This window comes from Peromyscus leucopus, chromosome 15, assembly GCF_004664715.2.
Source record: "Peromyscus leucopus breed LL Stock chromosome 15, UCI_PerLeu_2.1, whole genome shotgun sequence".
Classification (NCBI taxonomy): Eukaryota; Metazoa; Chordata; class Mammalia; order Rodentia; family Cricetidae; genus Peromyscus; species Peromyscus leucopus.
The window spans coordinates 2970992-2991033 of record NC_051076.1 but is presented as its reverse complement, the minus strand read 5'-3'; the positions used below and the strand labels follow the sequence as shown (position 1 = coordinate 2991033).

Below are 20042 nucleotides of genomic sequence, written 5' to 3'. Positions count from 1 at the left end.
CACCAGGAAATTTTTTTTCCAAATTATACATTGGGAATAAACTGCTTGTTATTAGACTCCCCAAAATCTTATCCAGGTTGACAAGGTCAATCTGCACCGGCTGTTCATCTTTATCTCTTTCCGGGGTTCGCGTCCCTACCTGGATACCTGCAGTGACTCCCTTAGTTTACAAGCTATATAGGGTACACAAGATTAATGTCTAAGACCAATTGTCTGTCCAGCTTCCATGCTTTCTTGATTTTTAAGGGAACATATAGAAAAACACAAACTGGCCTGAATGCTTCACTATCTGAAGGATTACCTCCATCTCTCAGGAACTGAAAGGCATACTATGCTGTCACGGACTGGCCCCTTGGGGGTACCATGACTGTAGGAGAACCAGGGTTTGGGTAGTCAGGAAGGCAAGGAAGGATTCGGCGAATGACAGACAGACAACACATTCAGAAGTGGTTTGAATCTGTTGCAATTTTACTTCTGCAAATCAGTAGTTTATATACAGAAAAGAAAACTATCAAGTCATACAAGGAACAACAAGAGCTTGGCAATAATTCAATTACATCATCTTTAAAAAACAGCAAGCACACAATTATTAATCAGCGCTAAACATATCCCTTCACCCACAAGAACTTTATGATCCAAAGAGCAGTCTGTGATTTCTAAACTTAATACAGTTCCTAGATTTATGTAGACTTCTTATGGTTGCAGTTGTGTCCTTTATCTTATCTCAGCAGTTTTTTAGTTTATAATACATTTTTACTCTTCTGGTTCCCATGGCCCACTTAGCTGATTTGGATGCTGCAGACCCTCTCTAAGTCTTTTTTAGTTTTTTTTTTTAATCTTTTAATATAAAACCTTTTTACCTGTTGGAATATGGACTCTTGTACTTTTACACCTGTAAGGGGAAGAGGTTCTGTTGTAGTCCTTAAGTTTCCTATGCTGAACTTCCTTAACAGAGGGGCCCACGATCTGCCTCCTATGAGATAACGTTTTCTACCATAAATCACTTTAGTTGGGATTCCTAAAGGATTCCTAGTGGGTGAATGTTCATTCCCTAGAAGTGCCTGAACTATTATACTATCTTTATATAGTGGCTTGGGGTCTTTAAAAAATAGCTCATTCTGCTATATTTAATTAAGAGCCATGTCCAGCTTCCCCTTTCCTCTATAGTTTACAACCCAAGCATTCATTAATTTTGGCTGTGCTTCATAGATTAATTAGAACATTATCTGAAAAGCAGTTATACAGAACCCATAGCCCAGGGAGCTCATGATCTTCTCTGAGAAGGAAGCATAACACGGGCACTCTGCCAGGGTCCTCCAGGGAGCTTAGTCCCGTGGGACACGTATCTCCTGACTGCTATTATTGACATAATTGTTCATGTCACATGGACAACACTGGAGTTGGTGTGGCACCATGCCCCAGGAGCTATGGACTCTAACCTAAAAAACCTACAATGCATGCCTCTCAAGGCAGCTAGTCCAGGCCAACTTAGTGATTCCCTGTAGGGGAGCTCTTTTATTTAGTAGTTTTTATTTTTATTTTTTATGCTTAAAAGTATTTTTGCCTATATGTATGCTAGTGCAGCCCTGAAGTACCTGTGCCGGGGAGGCCAGAAGACAGCAGTGGAGCTCTTGGAACTGGAGTTATTGATGGTGATGAGCTGTCCTGTGCATGCTAAGAGTCAAACCCAAGTTCCCTGGAAGAGCAACCAGTGCTCTTAACCACTGAGCAGCCCATCACCACAGACCTCAGATTAGGAACAGATTAGAAATCTCTCTCTCTCTCTCTCTCTCTCTTTCTCTCTTTCTCTCTTTCTCTTTTCTTTTGAGGCAGGGTCTCACTTTATAGCCCTGGCTGGCCTTGAATTTACAGGAATCCACTAGCCTCTGCTTCCCAAATGCTGGGATAAATGTGCACAACCACACCTGGCCTGTTTGAGGAGATCTTATACTGAATTGTAACATCAGATTTTCTTTGTCGATTATGTTGATTCCATATTCTTTTTGGTAAAATAAAAGGTCAAAATCAGATTATTTCAAGAAAAATTTATAGCCTCTAGCTAATATCATTGCAGAGTTATTCCTGGATATCCATGTATGAACTCATATTTTCTGCTTTAGAAGCAAGGTTTTTAAAAACGTTTTTATCACTGTACATCATGTCAGTAATTTTATTGAAATATATTAATTTATTTAATATCTAAAGATCTAATGTATAGATATTAAGTTGTTTCTACTTTATAATATCAATAACAGTTTAAAGAATACCCTTATACATATTCATTAGACTAAAACCAATAAGTCAGAGTCTACAATCTTCTGAAAACCCTGTTTTCTTACTTCTGACTAAAGCCATTTTTTTAAGAGCAAAATGTTAAAAAATGACGTCTCCCTCAATTCTTATTAGTTTACCCATTAAGAAGGTAGAGCAATTTTAGGCATGTTTATTAATGATGAATAAGTTTCCTTTCTGAATTGCTTATGTCTGAGATTCCACTTATTCATTGACCATTTTCTAATCAATTTTAGAGTATATTGTCTAGGGCTATTAATTTTTCCCTGCATATTTTCCTATGTATTTCTCAGTGGTTTTTCATAAGAGATTTTGTTATAGGATTTTTTTCTTTTCCCTTTTCTTTCCTTGTGTATATTTGTATGAAAGTATGTGTACATGTGTGTATACAGTCAAAGTCTGATGTCTTCTTAGCACCTCGTCTTCCACCCTCCTCCCTCCCTCTCCTCCCTCCCTCTCTCCCTTCCTTCTTTCTTCCTTCTTCCCTCCCTCCATCCTTCCCTCCCTCTCTTCCTTCCTATTTATTTATTTAATTCTCTCACTTATTTAATTATTTATCAAGCCACTGAACCTGGTTAATGCTCATTGACTGGGGAGACTGGGTGGCCAGTGATCTCTGGGAAGCTACCTGTCTCTGTCTCCCCGTTGTTAGGGTTCCATGCCTTTATATCCAGCTTTTCATGTACGTGTTGGAGATCTGAATTCAGGTCCTCGTGCTTGTAGGATAGGCATTTTACCAGCTGAGCCATTCCATAGCTCCCTTTTTACTTTAAAAATATTCATTTGCTACAGAACTTGGGAAGCCAGCCTGGTCCCCATAGCAAATTCCAGGCTAGCCAGGGCTACACAGTGAGGCCTTCTCTTAAAAAAAACAAAACAATAACAATAACAAAAAAACCAGTAGTCAAATCCAAGGACCTTAAATTAATCCAGGAATTAAGATGCAAATACTTACTTCAGAGTCCCTGGTGCACAGCCCTTGATTTCAATTCACTTCCTGTGGTTGTAGAATACTTGCATCAACACAGTTTGAACCCACAGCTGCTAGAATGGCCTTTCCCTGCTTTGACGAGCCTGCATTCAAGGCGAGTTTCTCCATCAAGATAAGGAGGGATCCAAGGCACCTGGCCATCTCCAACATGCCCTTGGTGAGTGTGAATGCCATCTGCTCCTGGGAAAACTGCCTTTCTCTGTGATGTCTGATCCTCCAACAATATTTCATTTACCTTTGTTTTTATTTCCTGACGGTTATATTTAGTAACTTTTCTCTTCACTTCCAACCAATGTGTTTGTTTCAAGCCACAATTTGTTGATAACCAAAGAAAACAATATCCCTTAAAAACTTAGGTTTTCAGACACATGGGAGGGAATTGTCAGGAATTCACACTAGGTTCAACAGATATTTCCCTTCACAAAATGCTTTCACCCTCATTTTCATGACTACCTAAACATGAGCATGACTACCTAAACATGAGCTGAACAAGTACAACATTATACATGCCAAAATGAGCAGGGAAAGCCCATGAGGGGCCTCAACCCTGCACAATAAATTACAGGCAACTAAGGAATGCTGAGAGTGGGAGAAATAGTCTTTCCTAGGGAAAAGCACACCAATTGGTTGTTCAAAACCAAATGGCCAACCTAAATACATGACAGTAAATAAAGAAGCTGAAAACATATATACAAGTAGCATTAACAGACTGATCAGCTTGTATTTAGGAATATACATGTATGTTCATGTAACAACAATTAATGAAAAAGTCCGTGTGCACGCTTTAATCCAGCATGGACAGAGCAGCGATTTGTGAGTTCGAGGCAGTGGGTACAAGTGAGTTCCAGGAAAGGCGCAAAGCTACACAGAGAAAAAAAACAAAAAAAAAAAAAAAAAAAAAAAAAAAGAAAAAAGTGGTTATGCATTTAAAAGAGAATGGGGGAAGGTATATGGGAGGGTTTGGAGGGAAGAAAGGGAAAGGGGAAATGATGTATATATTATAGTCTTAAAAATAAAATAAAGTAATAATAATTTCCATTTAATCTCTACTGTTATTAACTATACAGCAGATAGTTATATGTGTGATATTAAACAGGCAACCAAAAGAGCAATAGTCTTTTCAGAGCCTCTAATGTCAGAGCTGAACAGTAATAGTTGTGTTACCTCCCTTAAGAGAAGCCATTTCTCCAATTTCAAGGCTGATTTTAAGAATGGCAGGAAGATGTCCATGCCAAAGGAAGAAAACCACTCACCTACTTTCTTTATCTCATGATCTGCTGAGTCAAGCATGACTGCAGCTGTGATGCACCATTACCAGGAAATACATGGTTTTGCTGTGGTTCTTAATTTGTTGACACTAGGTGAGACCCAGGGTAGAATTCTAAAGAGTTTCCAACTTCATTATGGTGACCATGACAAAGGGACCCAGAACCCCAAATAAACATGACAGCATTACAACTCTTTTGAACACCTGTAAGATCCCGTTATCAAGCAAAATTCTGCCCACCCTAGAGTGCTGTGTCCTTTGCAAATTCTTATCATCTAGCTCTGTCCCTGTTCCCACTTTTGTATATAAATAAACAAATAATTAGGCTGTCTTGGTATAAATTTGAGATAGAAAATATACATTTTCATATTACGGTTTCCTACCTCAAGCACTGTTATGCCACTGCTCTGTAGCACAGAAGTGTATTCTCTGAGAGTGCCCTAGTTCTAGGGAAAAAAAAAGAACATCAAGGAATTTGTGGAAAAATTCATAAGCTTGCAGATGGAAAGCAGGGAGCTCTAGAAATAGCACAGAGATAATGGCATCCTACTCCACTGGGTATCCAGGATCTGCCATAAGCACAGCAGCCTCTAGTGCCATCGTGCTCCTGGAGCAGGAAAGTCTCCCGCTATTAGGAGTGGCCCAGCTTCCCACACAGATGTGGAGCTGAGAGGAAGAACAATGGTTAGAAAAGTCAAAGTTTAGGCAGTTGGCAGGGACTTAAGCACATCTTAGATTAGTACAGTTAGGTTGTTTTCCTATTAATTAGCACACCAAAATGGAAATTTTGGCTGGGTGTATATCAAAGCCATTTAAATAGAAAGGATAGCTTGAGATTCTTGAGGAGTAAAGCTAAGTTGTTTAGCAGCATTGGTTGAAATGACCAGAAGCTAGCCGGCAAGTACCATACTTAGTGACTAGTAGGTGTTAGAAAGGCTGAGGACACAAAAATGGGCAGGTGTGGGATCAATCATAGGAAAATGTCCATCTGCATGCTTTTCCCTAGGCTGGTCCTTTCCATAAGTTCTAACCTCAATACTTATTATGCTGAAGTATTAGGTTTTTCTCTGGGAGCATGCCTCTTAGACTGTAACCACAAACATGCAACTCTTTCTTCAAGGTTTCTTATACCTCAGTTGGACTTAAAATTCATTCCAATAAAACAAGGCTGAGACTGGGAGAGAATTTGCATATTAGGCAAAGTAATAGGGCACTTTCAACTTCATAGAAAAACCAGAAGTTATTTTTAGATAGTAAGTGGTTATGTACGTTTTGCCTGGTGTAGAGTGTACTTATATCCCAATAAAAAAGAGATTAAATCAAATGGTCTGGCGTTGACATCTAAATTATAGTAAGATTTCTAATAGAGACTTTTAAAAGTAATTAAAGAAATATTGTGCTGGTCCCTTCAATATGTCTGTTACTTCTGGAGATTTATCTTTATAATGTGTGACAGTGTGTTGAACAATTGGATTACTTGGTAATTTACTCTGATAATAGGTGAAATCTGTGAATATTGCCGAAGGACTCATAGAAGACCATTTTGACGTCACTGTGAAGATGAGCACTTACTTGGTGGCCTTCATTATTTCTGACTTTAAATCTGTGAGCAAGATGACTAAGAGTGGAGTCAAGGTGAGCATGTGATTGCCTCACAAGATGATCAATCTATGCTAGTGTTCCTGTTTTCAAAACTGTAGTCCTGCTTCCTGGGACTCTCTCAACCTTAGGAAAAACAGGATAGCATATGATTCTATTGTCACAAATACTTACCTGATAGCAATGCACTACTAATAAAAATGTAGAGAGACCCTGGCCATGTGTAAGTCAAGAATTACCTGGCTCTATTGCTAATTGGCTCTCTGACCTTGGCCATTTTTCTTGTGGAATGTAGATTATGCTTCTTTTAAATGTATAAGTTGGCCAGGCATCATGACAGAGCTGGTCAGATCTCTGTGAGTTCAAGGCCAGCCTGGTCTACATATAGTGAGTTCCAGGCCAGCTAGGGCTACAGAGTGAGACCTTGACTCAAAAAACAAGCAACAAACAAAGAATAAGTAGATTGGACTACATCTATCAGAGGTTTCTAAGCTTGCATCTGATTATAACTATCTACAATATTGAAGGCAATGTTGTGGGGAGGAAAGAAGATAAAGCTACTTGCTGGCTTGGGGTAGAGGGAGTCTTTAGGAATAGCAATTTATGTCAGAGAATATTAGAATGCTGGAATAAATCCCTGCTTCAAGCATCATTTGCACCTGAGCTCAGCACTTCTGCCTTCACAATGCCCATTCTCTTGGCCCAGAAAGGAAACATTTTAAAGGGGAACTGAAGTTACTTTATAAGTTTGTAATGCTGTCCCTGAGGCCTGAGCCACTCTGAGTTACCATCTGTTCTTCTAGTGCTATGGATATTTGAAAGGAGAGTTAGTGACTTAGATGAAGAGAATAACTTGCCTGTTGCTTTGCATGTTTTCCTGACTCAATTGTGCTCATGTTTTTATAATGTCTAAGCAATGCTCACATTTTTCATCTTCCTTGAAACATATTAAGTATACATATTTTATATCCTGGGCATGGTCATTGTCATATCTGATGTTTTTGTGCATCTTGTTTCTGCAGGCTCTTGTTCATGGTATTTTATTTCTTTGCATTTCTTACGGGTTATTCCTCAGTCAAAAGTGGACTCTTCTAGAAAATGTGTATCCACTTCTGCCAGGTGACCAAATTCTTCCAATGCAAAGATCACTTTAAATGAGGGTATTAGCTTCAAGATTTTAGGTTATCTAGTTACTGCAGTTTCAGCTCTTAAGTACTGTAAGCGTTCATTTTAAACTACAGTTTCTTTAAGACTTTCCCATTCTCCTTTGTGTAATACCAATGTGTGGTGGTATTGTGTTCCCCAAAATATTGTGCACCCTAATAAACTTATCTGGGGTCAGAGACAGAACAGCCACTAGATACAAAGGCTAGAAAATGGTGGCACTCACACCTTTAATCCTAGCATTTCAGAGGTGAGTTCAAGGCCACATTGGAAACAGCCAGGCATGGTGACACATGCCTTTAATCCCAGAAAGCGAGCCTTTAATCCCAGGGAGTGATGGTAGAAAGGAAAGCTATATAAGGCATGAAGACCAGAAACAAGAAGCATTTAGCTGGTTAAGCTTTCAGGCTTCTAGCAGCACAGTTCAGCTGAGAGCCATTTAGATATGAGGACACAGAGGCTTCCAGTCTGAGGAAACAAGACCAGCTGAGAAGTTGGCCAGGTGAGGTTAGCTATGGCTTCTTCTGTCTCTCTGACCATCCAGCATTTCACCCCAATAACTGGCCCTGGGTTTGATTTTATTAATAAGACTCTAAGATTCCTGCTACATCAATGCATAGCAAAACCAACCTTCCTTCCTTCCTTCCTTCCTTCCTTCCTTCCTTCCTTCCTTCCTTCCTTCCTTCCTTCCTTCCTTCCTCCCTCCCTCCCTCCCTCCCTCCTCTCCCTCCTCTCCTTCCTTCTTTCTTTTCTTGCTTTCTTCCTTCCTTCTCTCCTTCCTTCCTTGCTTTTTTCCTTCTCTCCTTTCCTTCCTTCCCTCCTTTCTTCTTTCCTCCTTTCCTTCTTTCCTATCTTTTTTTCTTTCACTTGCAGTTTCTTTGAGAGAATTGCAATTTATTTTTAGTTTACCCATACACTAAGGAGGTAGCCTTTGGGTGGTTTTATGGAGGGTTAGTATCTCCTGCTGTATATATTTCTTGCCTTGGTCAGGACCTGCATTCCACTCTTTGTCCCTAGAGTCTGTCAATGCCATGAGAACCAGAGCTACAGTCCATCTGTGCTGGACTAGGATCCACAGGGGAAAGGCTGGCTGTGAGGCCCTGCTGACTTCCTAGGGTCAAGCTGACATCTTGCTATTGCTTTCTAAGTCATATTTATTGGCATATTATAAAAACATTTCAGAAAACTGCTTTAAGCCTATATTTTTAGCTTTTTGTCGTTTTCAGAAATGAAGATGATTAGAAGCAGACAGAGTTAAAATAATGGAATTCCCAACTGTCTTCTGTAATATTGACATCCATATCCCATAGTAAGGACCATTAAAGTCATTCTTCTCTCTGGTTGTGGGGGGAAACCACTCTGTTATTTGAATATCCTCCTGTGCCTTCCTCTTTAGGTCTCTGTGTATGCTGTGCCAGACAAGATAAACCAAGCAGATTATGCTTTGGATGCTGCGGTGACTCTTCTAGAATTTTATGAGGATTATTTCAGCATTCCATATCCTTTACCCAAGCAAGGTAGTATATTATAGACATTTCTAGGTGGCATTTGATTGCCCCCCAACATAGATAACATTATTATTATTATTGCTGCATCCCCATGGTTCTCCACATTGCTCTTCACATAATGATGTTCCCAGCAAAGTTCAAACAACAAGTTGATCTTTCTGAGTATCCCCTCACCTCTGCTTTATACAGCCAACTACTAATGATAAATCATGGTACAATGTACAATTCCTGGCAATGTGGCCTGAGGATGACTCTACATTCAGGTGTTATTAGAGACAGAAGAGTACAGAGGCTGCTTTTTTGTTTTTGTCACTATCAGTACATTAGCAGAATAGAGAGCAACTCAATATCCTTTTCTGAATGAGTACATTTGCCTAGTATAAGAATAAGAAAATTGAGATTTGCTATGAACCCTCAAAGCTATTTTAAATATATGTAGGTGTAGGCATTCCAAAAAACAATGGATTATGGAGATGATTCTTTTTGATTGTTCAGTCCCCAAACTCATGGTCTAAATAGTAATGATGGAGTCAAGCCAGATTCATCAGGCCAGTCCTAGGAACTCAGAAGGCTGAAGCAGGAGGATTGGAAGTTCAAGGTCAGACTAATAAATGGAGTTGACCTGTCTCAGAATAAAAAATAGAGATGTGGGGATATATATCCTCTCTTCTCTCTTCTCTCTTCTCTCTTCTCTCTCCCCTCCTCCCTCCCTCCCTCTCTCTCTCTCTCTCTCTCTCTCTCCCTCCCTCCCTCCCTCTCCCTCCCTCCTCCCTCTCTCTCTCTCCTCTCTCTCTCTCTCTCTCTCTCTCTCTCTCTCTCTCTCTCTCTCTCTCTCTCTCTCTCTGTAGCAATCAGAAGGGATATCCTGAGAGGTTCTAGCTCAAGTCTGAGTCACTTTGGTAGCAACATGATAGTCATGGAGCCTCTCTTTCTCCACAAGGAAAGCTTTCTCTCTGGAGCTCCCTAATTCTGGATGCCTGGCTTAGCTCTTCATTTTCTCCTAATACCCATCCATTCAGATGTTTATTTAACATGTTTTGGGGAGTATATAGCTGTGAGATTGATAATGAGCTGTATTCTTTCCTGCCCAAGATCTTGCTGCAATTCCTGACTTTCAGTCTGGTGCTATGGAGAACTGGGGCCTGACAACATACAGAGAATCCTCTCTATTATATGATAAGGAAAAGTCTTCTGCATCCAGTAAGCTTGGTATCACAATGATTGTGTCCCATGAACTTGCTCACCAGGTACAAACATTTAGTCACACATAAGTTTTTTGATCTTTGCGAATTTCATAGATGTATACAATAACATAAGATCATATCCACTCCCTATTTCTGCCCCCATTCATTTCTGGATCCCCCTAGCAAAACATCCACATCCCAACTTCATATCTTCTCCCTTTTTAAAAACAATTTTTTTGACAACCCACTAAATACAATTAGTGCTGCCTATAGGTGCATGGGTGGATACTTCACTGGAGAATAGACGATTTAGCAGCCTCAGAGAAGAATGATTCTTAGGGTGATTTAATGTTCATGTCTCTTTTGGGACAAATGATGCTACTCATATAGTTACTTTGTTTATTTTGTCATTTCATTGAAGAGTTATTTCCTTAAAGCATTAAGTTTCTTGACTTTTAATGAATGTTGAAAAGTTCTCATTTTTCCTCTGATAAATTTTTCCACTTATAAACTGATAGTCATTTTACATGTTTCTAAGTTTATTGAAGCTATTTCTACCATAATACATAGCAGATAATACAATTTCTCTATAAATTTGTGAATAAGCAGTCATATTTTCCTTTCAGTGGTTCGGCAATCTGGTCACCATGGAATGGTGGAATGATCTTTGGCTCAATGAAGGATTTGCCAAGTTCATGGAGTTTGTGTCTGTCACTGTGACCCATCCTGAACTAAAAGTTGTACGTGGTTGTTATTTATGTTTTATATCTTAGGTTAACCTGTTGTTTTTTCAATATTTCTGCAAAATACTCAGCATTTTTGATTTTATAATTTATAGAAATGATAGCTTCATGGAAGCTTAGAGATGAATCATGTTTGAAAATGCTAAATGAACTTTCTATATAAATGAAGTATTAAATTGTATTTTCCCTTAACAGTAAAGAAATAGGGCTAATGATAGGCTGAGAGTTCTGTGCCGTTTTCCAACTTTCAGATTGCTCATTGCAATTTAAATATTAGATGAATATTACTGTTAATCTGCATACAAACCAAATTGACAAATTATATGAGTTATAGCTGAAGTAACCACACATTACATTATCAACCTAGACTTTTAGATCACAGATTTAATGTTTTAGAACTTATATGTGTATTTAAATACCATGTGTTAACCATGAGAAAATCATAAATAGCAAACAAAAATAAATTCACTTTCTACAAAAAATTAATTTTTTAGTATAATTTTCATTTATAGGTAGTTATTTCTTTTTTTCATATATCTGTACCCATAATATGCTTATAAACAGTTGTAATTATAGGTACATATTATATTATATTGCCATGCATCATAAGTGTATCCCATTTCTATATATCATCTTTAATAATAAAAAAGATTATAGATACATATTTGGCTGAATATGCCAAGTAAAGAAAGCTGAGGTTGGAATTTGCTACTAATTTATTGTCTTTCACTACATGGTGCTAAAGTTAAATATATATGCTTTGATGGAATCACTATACATTTTTGCTTCTCTGTTTTTTGTTTTTTGGCTATAAGTGGAATGGTCTTGTTTTTAGATTAACATGAGATTAACTTTATTCTAAAGTGGTAAATATCCAAAATAAATGAAATATAAATTGCTTACTTACAGCCACTGTTTCTTAGGTGCTTGGGTGCTCTTTAAAAAAAGCTTAGCAAGACTATTGTATTAATTCTATAAATATGAAATCAGTTGATATAGAAATTGGAATTCTAGTTCCATTACCACAAATCAAGCCTTCCTCTTTTTATTCTTCTTGTCTTTCTTTCTCCCCTGTCTTTCTTTTCTCTATGTCAATAGGAAGAGCATTTCTTTGGCAAGTGTTTTGATGCAATGGAAGTTGATGCATTCAACTCCTCACACCCTGTGTCCACACCTGTGGAGAATCCTGCACAGATTCGGGAGATGTTTGATGATGTTTCTTATGAAAAGGTAAAAGCAGATTGCAGAGAAGTTTGGGCACTAAACCCATTAGTAGTTGGATAAAAGGGTTATAGCTCAGGTATAGGATAGGGGCAACCCAGATTTGATGGTTTTGGTCCTGACTATGCTAGCTGATGTGAGCTCTTTCTAGTTGAACTTGTAGTTTGGCCTATAATCCTAAAGATTAGATTCTGGTCAATTTTTACTCTTTCTATGGTTGAAATTTTTCAAAAACTAAATGCAGCTGCATTGAAATGTATAAACTATAGATAACAATTATTTTTCTTATCTTTTCAGGGGGCTTGCATTCTGAATATGCTAAGAGATTATCTGAGCGCAGATACATTTAAAAGAGGAATTGTGCAGTATCTCCAGAAGTATAGTTATAAAAACACAAAAAATGAGGACCTTTGGAATAGCATGGCAAGTGTGAGTAGTGCTAGAGAGCTGCCTTGTTTTGTTTTGTTTTTCCTGTATTGTGGTACTCCTTCACAAAGAACCAAAGTGCTTTCTACAGAAATGAGAGTGTTTTATTTTTGGTTTTAGATTTGCCCCACAGATGGCACACAAACAATGGATGGCTTCTGCTCTAGAAGCCATCACTCAGCACCAACCTCAGTAAGTCTCTCTGTCTGTACCTGTCCACCCATGCATGTTCTTCTCCATATTCTTTAAGGGGTATCTCTGTGCCAAACTTTTTGAGGTCCTCAGTTAAATCACTCTCATTCAACTTAAATCATTTAAACCAAACCAGGCTAGCAGCCTTTTACAGATTTTCCTAAGAATTGTCTATGTAAGAGGGTGTCACAACCTTGGTGACTTCTCACAGACACTCATTCCTTTCACTCCTAACTCCCTAAAACAGTGGAGTTAGGAAAAGTTTCAGTGGTGGGCTGTGTAGATGAATTTCTAAATGATCTTATTAGATTAAAAAACACAGAGCCAGATATAGGGGTGAAAGCCTTAGAGAGATCAGGGAAATAGAGAAAGCCACAGCTAACCTTATTTCACCAACTCAGCAGCTTCCAAATGCAAGTTACTCCCCTGTCTACCCATGCCTATATGACTTGCTGTTCTGCCATCTGATTTGCTCTCTCTGTTCAGCTACATCACTTCCTCTTCATGCCCAGCTCTTGTCACTTCCTGTCTGTACAGACCTCCAGATCTCCATGGTTAACTAGTGTTGGAATTATGGCAAGTGCCACCACACCTGGCTCTGTTTCCAGTGTGGCCTCGAACACACAGAGATCCTGCCTGCTAAATGATAGGATTAAAGGCATGTGCTACCACTGCCTGACTCTTTGTTTACTTATAATGCCTGGCCTTTTTCCTCTGATCTCCAGGAAATCTTTATTTATTAAAGTACAAATAAAATATTACCACAGTCCTGGGATTAGATTCTATCAGTAAAGAAGATGTCAGTCATTTCCAGAGCACTGCATTTGAAAAAAAAATCACACAATGGCAGAGAAAACTCTTGGACACTTACTATGCATCAGGCTCATGCTAAACAATTAGGCATATAATCTTTATTCCTCTCAACAGACCCATGAGCCAAGTGCTATCCAGGTCTTTAAATGTGGTAATGGGAATGGGAGATCTAAGAGTATATGGTGGTAACTTGCATGAATTCCATTTTACCTCATGTTTTCAACTGTTCAGCAATCTAGGATTCATACCAGCTGAGCCACAAAATAATCTGACTTTGTTTAATCTGGATTTGTGGAATATTTTCATAGAAAGCTATGGATGACTAGAAATTCAACCAAATTTATTTACCATATTTTTATTTCCTTGGCTTTTTTGCTTTCAGAGATAGAATTATTAATAGTTTCTAGTTAATACAATAGAATATTTTATCCTTTATCTTTTCTTAAAAGCTTTTTTAGTGCCAAGGAATACATCTTTTGTACTTCCACCTGCTGGTCAAGTACAGGCCATCTCAGAGCTATCGCTTTAGAAGCACAGCCCATTCACTGAATAGTTTTCCTACCTTGGTTGTCCAAGAGCCAGCACAGTCATGCTGGTGTTGAAAACCTTGCTGTCCCCTTACCCCCTTCTCTCATTCTTTTGCTCATATGCCAGCTTCCTGTCTGATGAATATGCCTGGCCATTAGCTGTGCCAAACAGGGCCAACTATACTACCAGTCAAGACACATAGGTTTAGAGGAGATGATGAAAAGGTAGACAGTCTCAATGTCTGGGGATAGGAGGGAAGGGCACCTAGGAAAGGAAGCTGAAGAACAGAGGAGACTGGAAGTAGCTAGTGGGTCTGGGAGCACAAGCTTGCCTCTTCTTCTCAGAGTAGGATCTCAGATGATGCATTGCCCCCCCCCCACCCCTTTGTCTATAAACCAGCACTGGCTTCAGGAAGGTGTAGATGTGAAGACCATGATGAACACGTGGACACTGCAGAAGGGCTTTCCCCTGATAACCATCACTGTAAGAGGGCGGAATGTGCACATGAAGCAAGAACACTATATGAAGGGTTCTGAAAGCATCTCAGAGACTGGGTAATGTTCACAGGGGGTATCTCCTCCTTGGTGGGATAAAGTCTTCCTTTTGAAGTCCTGCCCTCACCCCTGTCCTTAGAATGTTTCAGCTGAATCTGTGTGTCCCACTCAGATGACCTATACCCCTACCTTCCCAAAAGGATTAAAGGGGCTTTGAATCTCTGTAAAGCTGGCAATCTATCATTATATCATTATTTTTACATTCTCCTGTTTAGTAGTTTAATAGGATGTCATTTCTAGTTGCTGGCTTGAAATCAGCTCTGATCTAAGTAAGTAGCTGCTGCTAAGTTGCAGTGGTGCCTGGCATTAGTTGGAGTTGACAAAAGAATTTATATGATTTCCAGGAATTACGAGACAATTCTCTTCTTTAGAATTCTGAGTTACATCCTGGAGTATTATTAGAAATGACATGTTGCTACTTGTAAGGTATTTGCTATATCTTGAACTAATTTCAATTAGAACATTACAAAAGTAGTGAAAAGAATTTCTACATATACTTTACACAGATATGTGTTAATTCTATCACACTTGATTTATGATTCTTTGTATACATAAAAAGAAAGCATTATATAATATATAACTTACATGTGTGTAGGCAATATGAATGCAATAGCATATGTAACATATTACATATATTATATATACATCAAGATATATAGAGAAATTATATTTTTAAGAAAATAAAAACATTCACTTATGTAATCATAGCACAATTAGGAAATAAACTTAATACAATACCATAATTTAATCTATAATGCCTATTCAGTTTTTCAAGTTGTCTTAAAATGTCCTCATATCAAAATAGAAAAATTTTACTCCCAAATTTAGTATATTTCATATTTTATTGCCACATAATTTTGGTTTCACTTTTTTGTAGCAATTTTCCAGTCCTTGTGCCCCTTGACATTTTTTATTTTTTTAGTTCAAGGGAGTTACTTTACTAGAATTTTCTTCAATTCTATTTTCTTCTACTGTTTCTTCTTGATCAGATTCAGGTTGTTTGGAGAAACTCCACAGAAGAGAAGTGACATGTATCTTTTTGGCACATGATTAAGGAGGGACATGATGACAATTTGTGCCATTACTAGTGATCATTATTTGAGGTTAGGCTTTGGGCTGCTAGTCATTAGTTACTTGAGCCTGCTTTTCTCATCACATTAGAGTCTGAGAAGGAGGAATAGTAGCTGAGCTGGAAGGCAGCCAGCTACTTGGTCTTGGCATAACCTTCTCAATGCCACCGTTTTAAACTGGCACCTGATGGGTAGATGTCTTAAAAGCTGCTCGTTGAGTGAATACAAACAATGCGCAATGCATACTTGCTTTCTTTTAGGTATCTGTGGCATGTTCCCCTGACATTCATTACCAGCAGATCAGACTCAGTCCAGAGGTTTTTGCTGAAGACAAAGACAGGTAATTTGTCACAGAAATAATTAGGTTAATTCAAGTAAGAAGTATAGAAGTGGGTAGAAATTAGCTACTAAACTTCTTTAGGTATTGATTTTGGCTAAAAGAAAAGGGAATAGGTGAGAATTCTTGCTAGACTTGCAAGGTGGCTCATTGGTAGAGTGCTTATCTTATAAATGTGAGGACTTGAATTTGATCTCCAGCACTTACACTAAAAGAGAAGGTGAGCGTTACAATACATGCTTGTAACCCCAGTGCTGGGAAGGTGCAGACAGTAGATCCTGGCTGTCAAGTCCAAGGCCAGTGAGTGTTCCTATTGCATCTCTTTTCCTGACAAAATGTACAGAATCTGAGGAACAGCCAGTGTCATCCTCTGGCCCCCACATGTGTGTATGTATGCACACATACATACATACATACATACATACATATACATATGTCCTCACATACAAAAATAGAGATTGGGTTTTTACAAGGGAAATATACTGACATAAATTCAAACAGTAGAATGCTATAACACTAAAAAGAATAGATTAGCAATGAAAATTCTCATTATTTTGTTAACAATACTGGGAAATATTTGTTGGTCAGAAATGTGGTTGCATCATTTCTATAAATATCACAGAATCTGTGTTTAATGCTACCATTGACATTTGTCTACTGGGTGGCTATTATTTGATTCTACAAGAAATAAATGAACTCCGTTTGCTTAGTATTAGAGTTTTCCCCAATCTCCTTGTATAACCTCAGATCAGAAAAGCATCTATCCATCCAGAGAATAAATGGTTCTGAGACTTAGCCTATTTGCTCTAGATGTGCTCATCCTCCCAGAAGCAGTGGAATGGATCAAATTTAATGTGGGAATGAATGGCTATTACATTGTTCATTACGAGGATAATGGATGGGATTCTCTGAGTGGCCTTTTAAAAGCAGCACACACAACGATCAGCAGTAATGACCGGGCAAGTCTCATCAACAACGCATTTCAGCTTGTCAGGTAATGCAAGCTGCATCCAGTTGTAGTTTATTACTGAAAGCAGCTGTTACTGTTCAGATACTTGATTTCAATCAAAAAGTGATTGGTTGATTGATTGATTGATAATGAGACTTTGAAAGGCATCCCCTCCCCCACTTTCTTCTAACAGTGCAACATAGCTTTAGCCTGAAGCTTAATCTTCTTCTTTAACTGTTAGTTGATGTAAAAAACAGAATCTGTATTTTAATCTTTCTCATTAATAATTGAAATCAGGCTAAGGCAATGTGCAGGAAACCTTGAGATAGTATCTTGGTAAGCCTCTTGCCTATTTCTATAGCTTTGTCTTGCAACTTTTCTGACTGTGTGTAGGGATGGGGTTTCTCTTTAAGCCTCTTGAAGCCTTTGTGTGAGACTAATTAATGCAGGTACAATTGTTCACATTTCATGTACTGTCAAAATATAGATTTCTCTTTTAAAGATAAGGAATTCCACTGCATCTTTAGGGACTATAGTTTATATAATTTGGCCCTATCAAATGATCTTTGACTAATTGAGGCTAGAGTGAACATTACTTATTCTTCCTTTATAAAGGGGAAAGGAAGTATTTTCTGAGCTGAAAACACAAATGCCTTCATTATTTAGGCAGTGATGAAGTTCTAAGGGAGCCAGCTGGGTGGGATGAGACAGCTCTGTAATTCTCAGGTCTGCTATCTCTCTACTCTGAATGTAGAATCTTTCCTTCTGGTTCTCTTATTACTACATTGAGCCTCCCAAGGTGAAAAAAGCAGAGAGAAATTAAAGTTTGATTAACCAGTTGCTTTTTCCTGTACCCAAGTTTTTTTGCATGGACTACTGCAACTAGAAGTCTGATATCCAGTGTATTTTGTGAACAGAGAAAATTCTTATTTTTTCTAAGCAGCAATCTCATTGGCCTGGATCCCTGAGCATCTTGGATCGAAGTTCTTAGCTTAGTCTGAAAGCTCAGCACACAGTTTGGTGTATTCTGTGTGACAGACACTAACACGCATCATTTCATCTTAGCCACAAGCTGGACTTTATAGTTATGAATCTTCTCCCCCAATGTCATCTTGTGTGCATCAGAAATTATTTCACTGCAAAAATTCATTATTTATAAATGATTGCTGCTTTTCTAGAAGATTATTGCAATATATGTTGAAGCAAAAAGATTATCTATAAACCTGTAACCATGTTGTCTCTTGCTCAGCATTGGAAAGTTATCGATTGAAAAAGCCCTGGATTTAACTCTGTACTTGAAAAATGAAACAGAAATTATGCCTGTATTCCAAGGTCTGAATGAACTGATACCTATGTATAAGTTAATGGAGAAAAGAGATATGAGTGAGGTGGAAACTCAATTCAAGGTAAAACCTAAGATCAATCAAATAGCTATAGTATAACTGCATTTTTCTTGTGAATAAAATGTGTGCTTATTATTCTATTTATTTGAATGTATATACACCTACAAATACACATATATGTCCTCTTATACATTAAGGAAAAGCAAAAATTCAGTTTGGATTGACTGAAGCAAAGGTTAGGCTTTTGATACTAACTAGGAACAGTGGTGTTAGATTCTGTACTTAATTTTTCCCCCACAAATATTTTATTTCACTTGACTTATCTGCTATAATTTCTAATCCTGATATTTTCCAGGATTCTAAGTGGCACTTGAAGAAGAAACCCAAAATTGCTATTTTTGAGCAAATGTGACAATTTGTACACTTTGCTCATAAAATTTAGTCTGTTCATCCTAATTTACATATATGGGAAAAAGTAGATGGGATACCTTTAGAAAAGATTACTGTGATAATGTTAAAATAATTTTTTTATTTTTTGTTCCTTTTATAACTGAATTAAATAGAGTTGCAAACTTTTAAAGAAGTGGGGTTGAGCATTAAGGAATAGTTCCATTTGAATTTTTTTTCTTGTAAGGGGACCACTCACTCAACATTATTAAAATACATTCAATATGTGTTTATGTGATTTTCTTATCACCAGGAGAACTAGGCTGTGTGAATATGAAATGCTGTGACAGGACTCATATTGTCACTGTTCCTGTTGTGTTCCTCAGGCCTTCCTCCTCAGGCTGCTGAAGGACCTTATTGATAAGCAGACATGGACAGACGAGGGCTCTGTCTCAGAGAGGATGCTCAGGAGCCAGCTCCTCCTCCTTGCTTGTGTGCGCAAGTATCAGCCCTGTGTGCAGAGGGCAGAGGGCTATTTCAGAGAGTGGAAGGCATCCAATGGAAACATGAGGTCAGTTCACACTGAACATGCAGTCTATTGATGTAAAGAGTATCCTTCCTGTTCCCCATATTGGCACTAACCACAGGGAGAGGATGGATAGATAAGTCTTCCCTATTTCATGTTTTTGGAAAATAAATTGCCTTTTAAAATTTATACATTTCTCAACTTTCTATTTTAAGAAATGCAACAAAGAACATCTGTGCCTAAAAATCAATGTCTAGGGGTGGAGTTAGAACACAATTTCAGTAACTCTTACTTTGTGTAGTGTGTATAAAATGATTGAACTGACATGACCATGGCAGGCTGAAACAGAGGCAATTATATTTTACAGGAATTTATGTGGGGGGACCTTCCCCCACTTTTTTCAGGGTACTCTTGAGGAGAGAGGGATAAGAAACTTGTAGATAGAAATGATAGGCCTAGCAAACGAGAGGAAAGACAGAAACACAGGGTAGCTTCGAGAAGACCTGGGTCAATACCCAAAGGCCCAGAACTTTATTCAAAAGGGCTTTTTATATAACAATGCCAAGGGGCGAGGCAAAAGACCTCCCCCTGTTAGAAACAGCCAAGTGTAGACCCTTCCAAACACCTGGTACCCAGGCCCATGGCACAGTCATCCTCTTATGCAGCCCTGCTGAGTAAAGCAAGCTCAGATCTCACTAGGAAATCTCTGGGCTCCCACAAGTTGATATCTTCAAAAACTCTGCCCAGAGAATCTAGTAAAATTGTTCATACTGGAAAGATAGGCTCTGCAGTGTCTGCAATCTCCACTCCTGCTAATCTGTTTGTATTTAGAATTTAATGGCATCCAGGAATCATTTTTGGTAACCATTTGGATATTTGCCTTTAAAGGACATGTTTACTAACCATAATGCTATTGAAATTCCTTTTCTTCATGGAATAAATTTTGAG

At 38.2% G+C, this 20042-nt stretch overlaps 1 protein-coding gene across 4 annotated transcripts in view; it reads left to right on the top strand.

The window, feature by feature from the left end:
• Positions 1 to 20042, top strand: part of Erap1 (endoplasmic reticulum aminopeptidase 1) — a 34273-nt gene that overhangs the window by 9219 nt on the left and 5012 nt on the right. For 3 of the 4 annotated variants that reach the window (XM_028894008.2, XM_028894006.2, XM_028894005.2), the window contains exons 3-15: positions 3302 to 3440; positions 6051 to 6185; positions 8710 to 8830; positions 9914 to 10068; positions 10632 to 10745; positions 11847 to 11978; positions 12267 to 12398; positions 12516 to 12587; positions 14328 to 14482; positions 15813 to 15892; positions 16700 to 16883; positions 18088 to 18244; positions 18955 to 19139. In XM_028894008.2, the coding sequence (XP_028749841.1) occupies positions 3302 to 3440; positions 6051 to 6185; positions 8710 to 8830; positions 9914 to 10068; positions 10632 to 10745; positions 11847 to 11978; positions 12267 to 12398; positions 12516 to 12587; positions 14328 to 14482; positions 15813 to 15892; positions 16700 to 16883; positions 18088 to 18244; positions 18955 to 19139 (1761 nt within the window). The remainder of the gene's footprint in view (positions 1 to 3301; positions 3441 to 6050; positions 6186 to 8709; positions 8831 to 9913; positions 10069 to 10631; positions 10746 to 11846; positions 11979 to 12266; positions 12399 to 12515; positions 12588 to 14327; positions 14483 to 15812; positions 15893 to 16699; positions 16884 to 18087; positions 18245 to 18954; positions 19140 to 20042) is intronic. The other variant, XM_028894007.2, reaches the window with a different exon arrangement.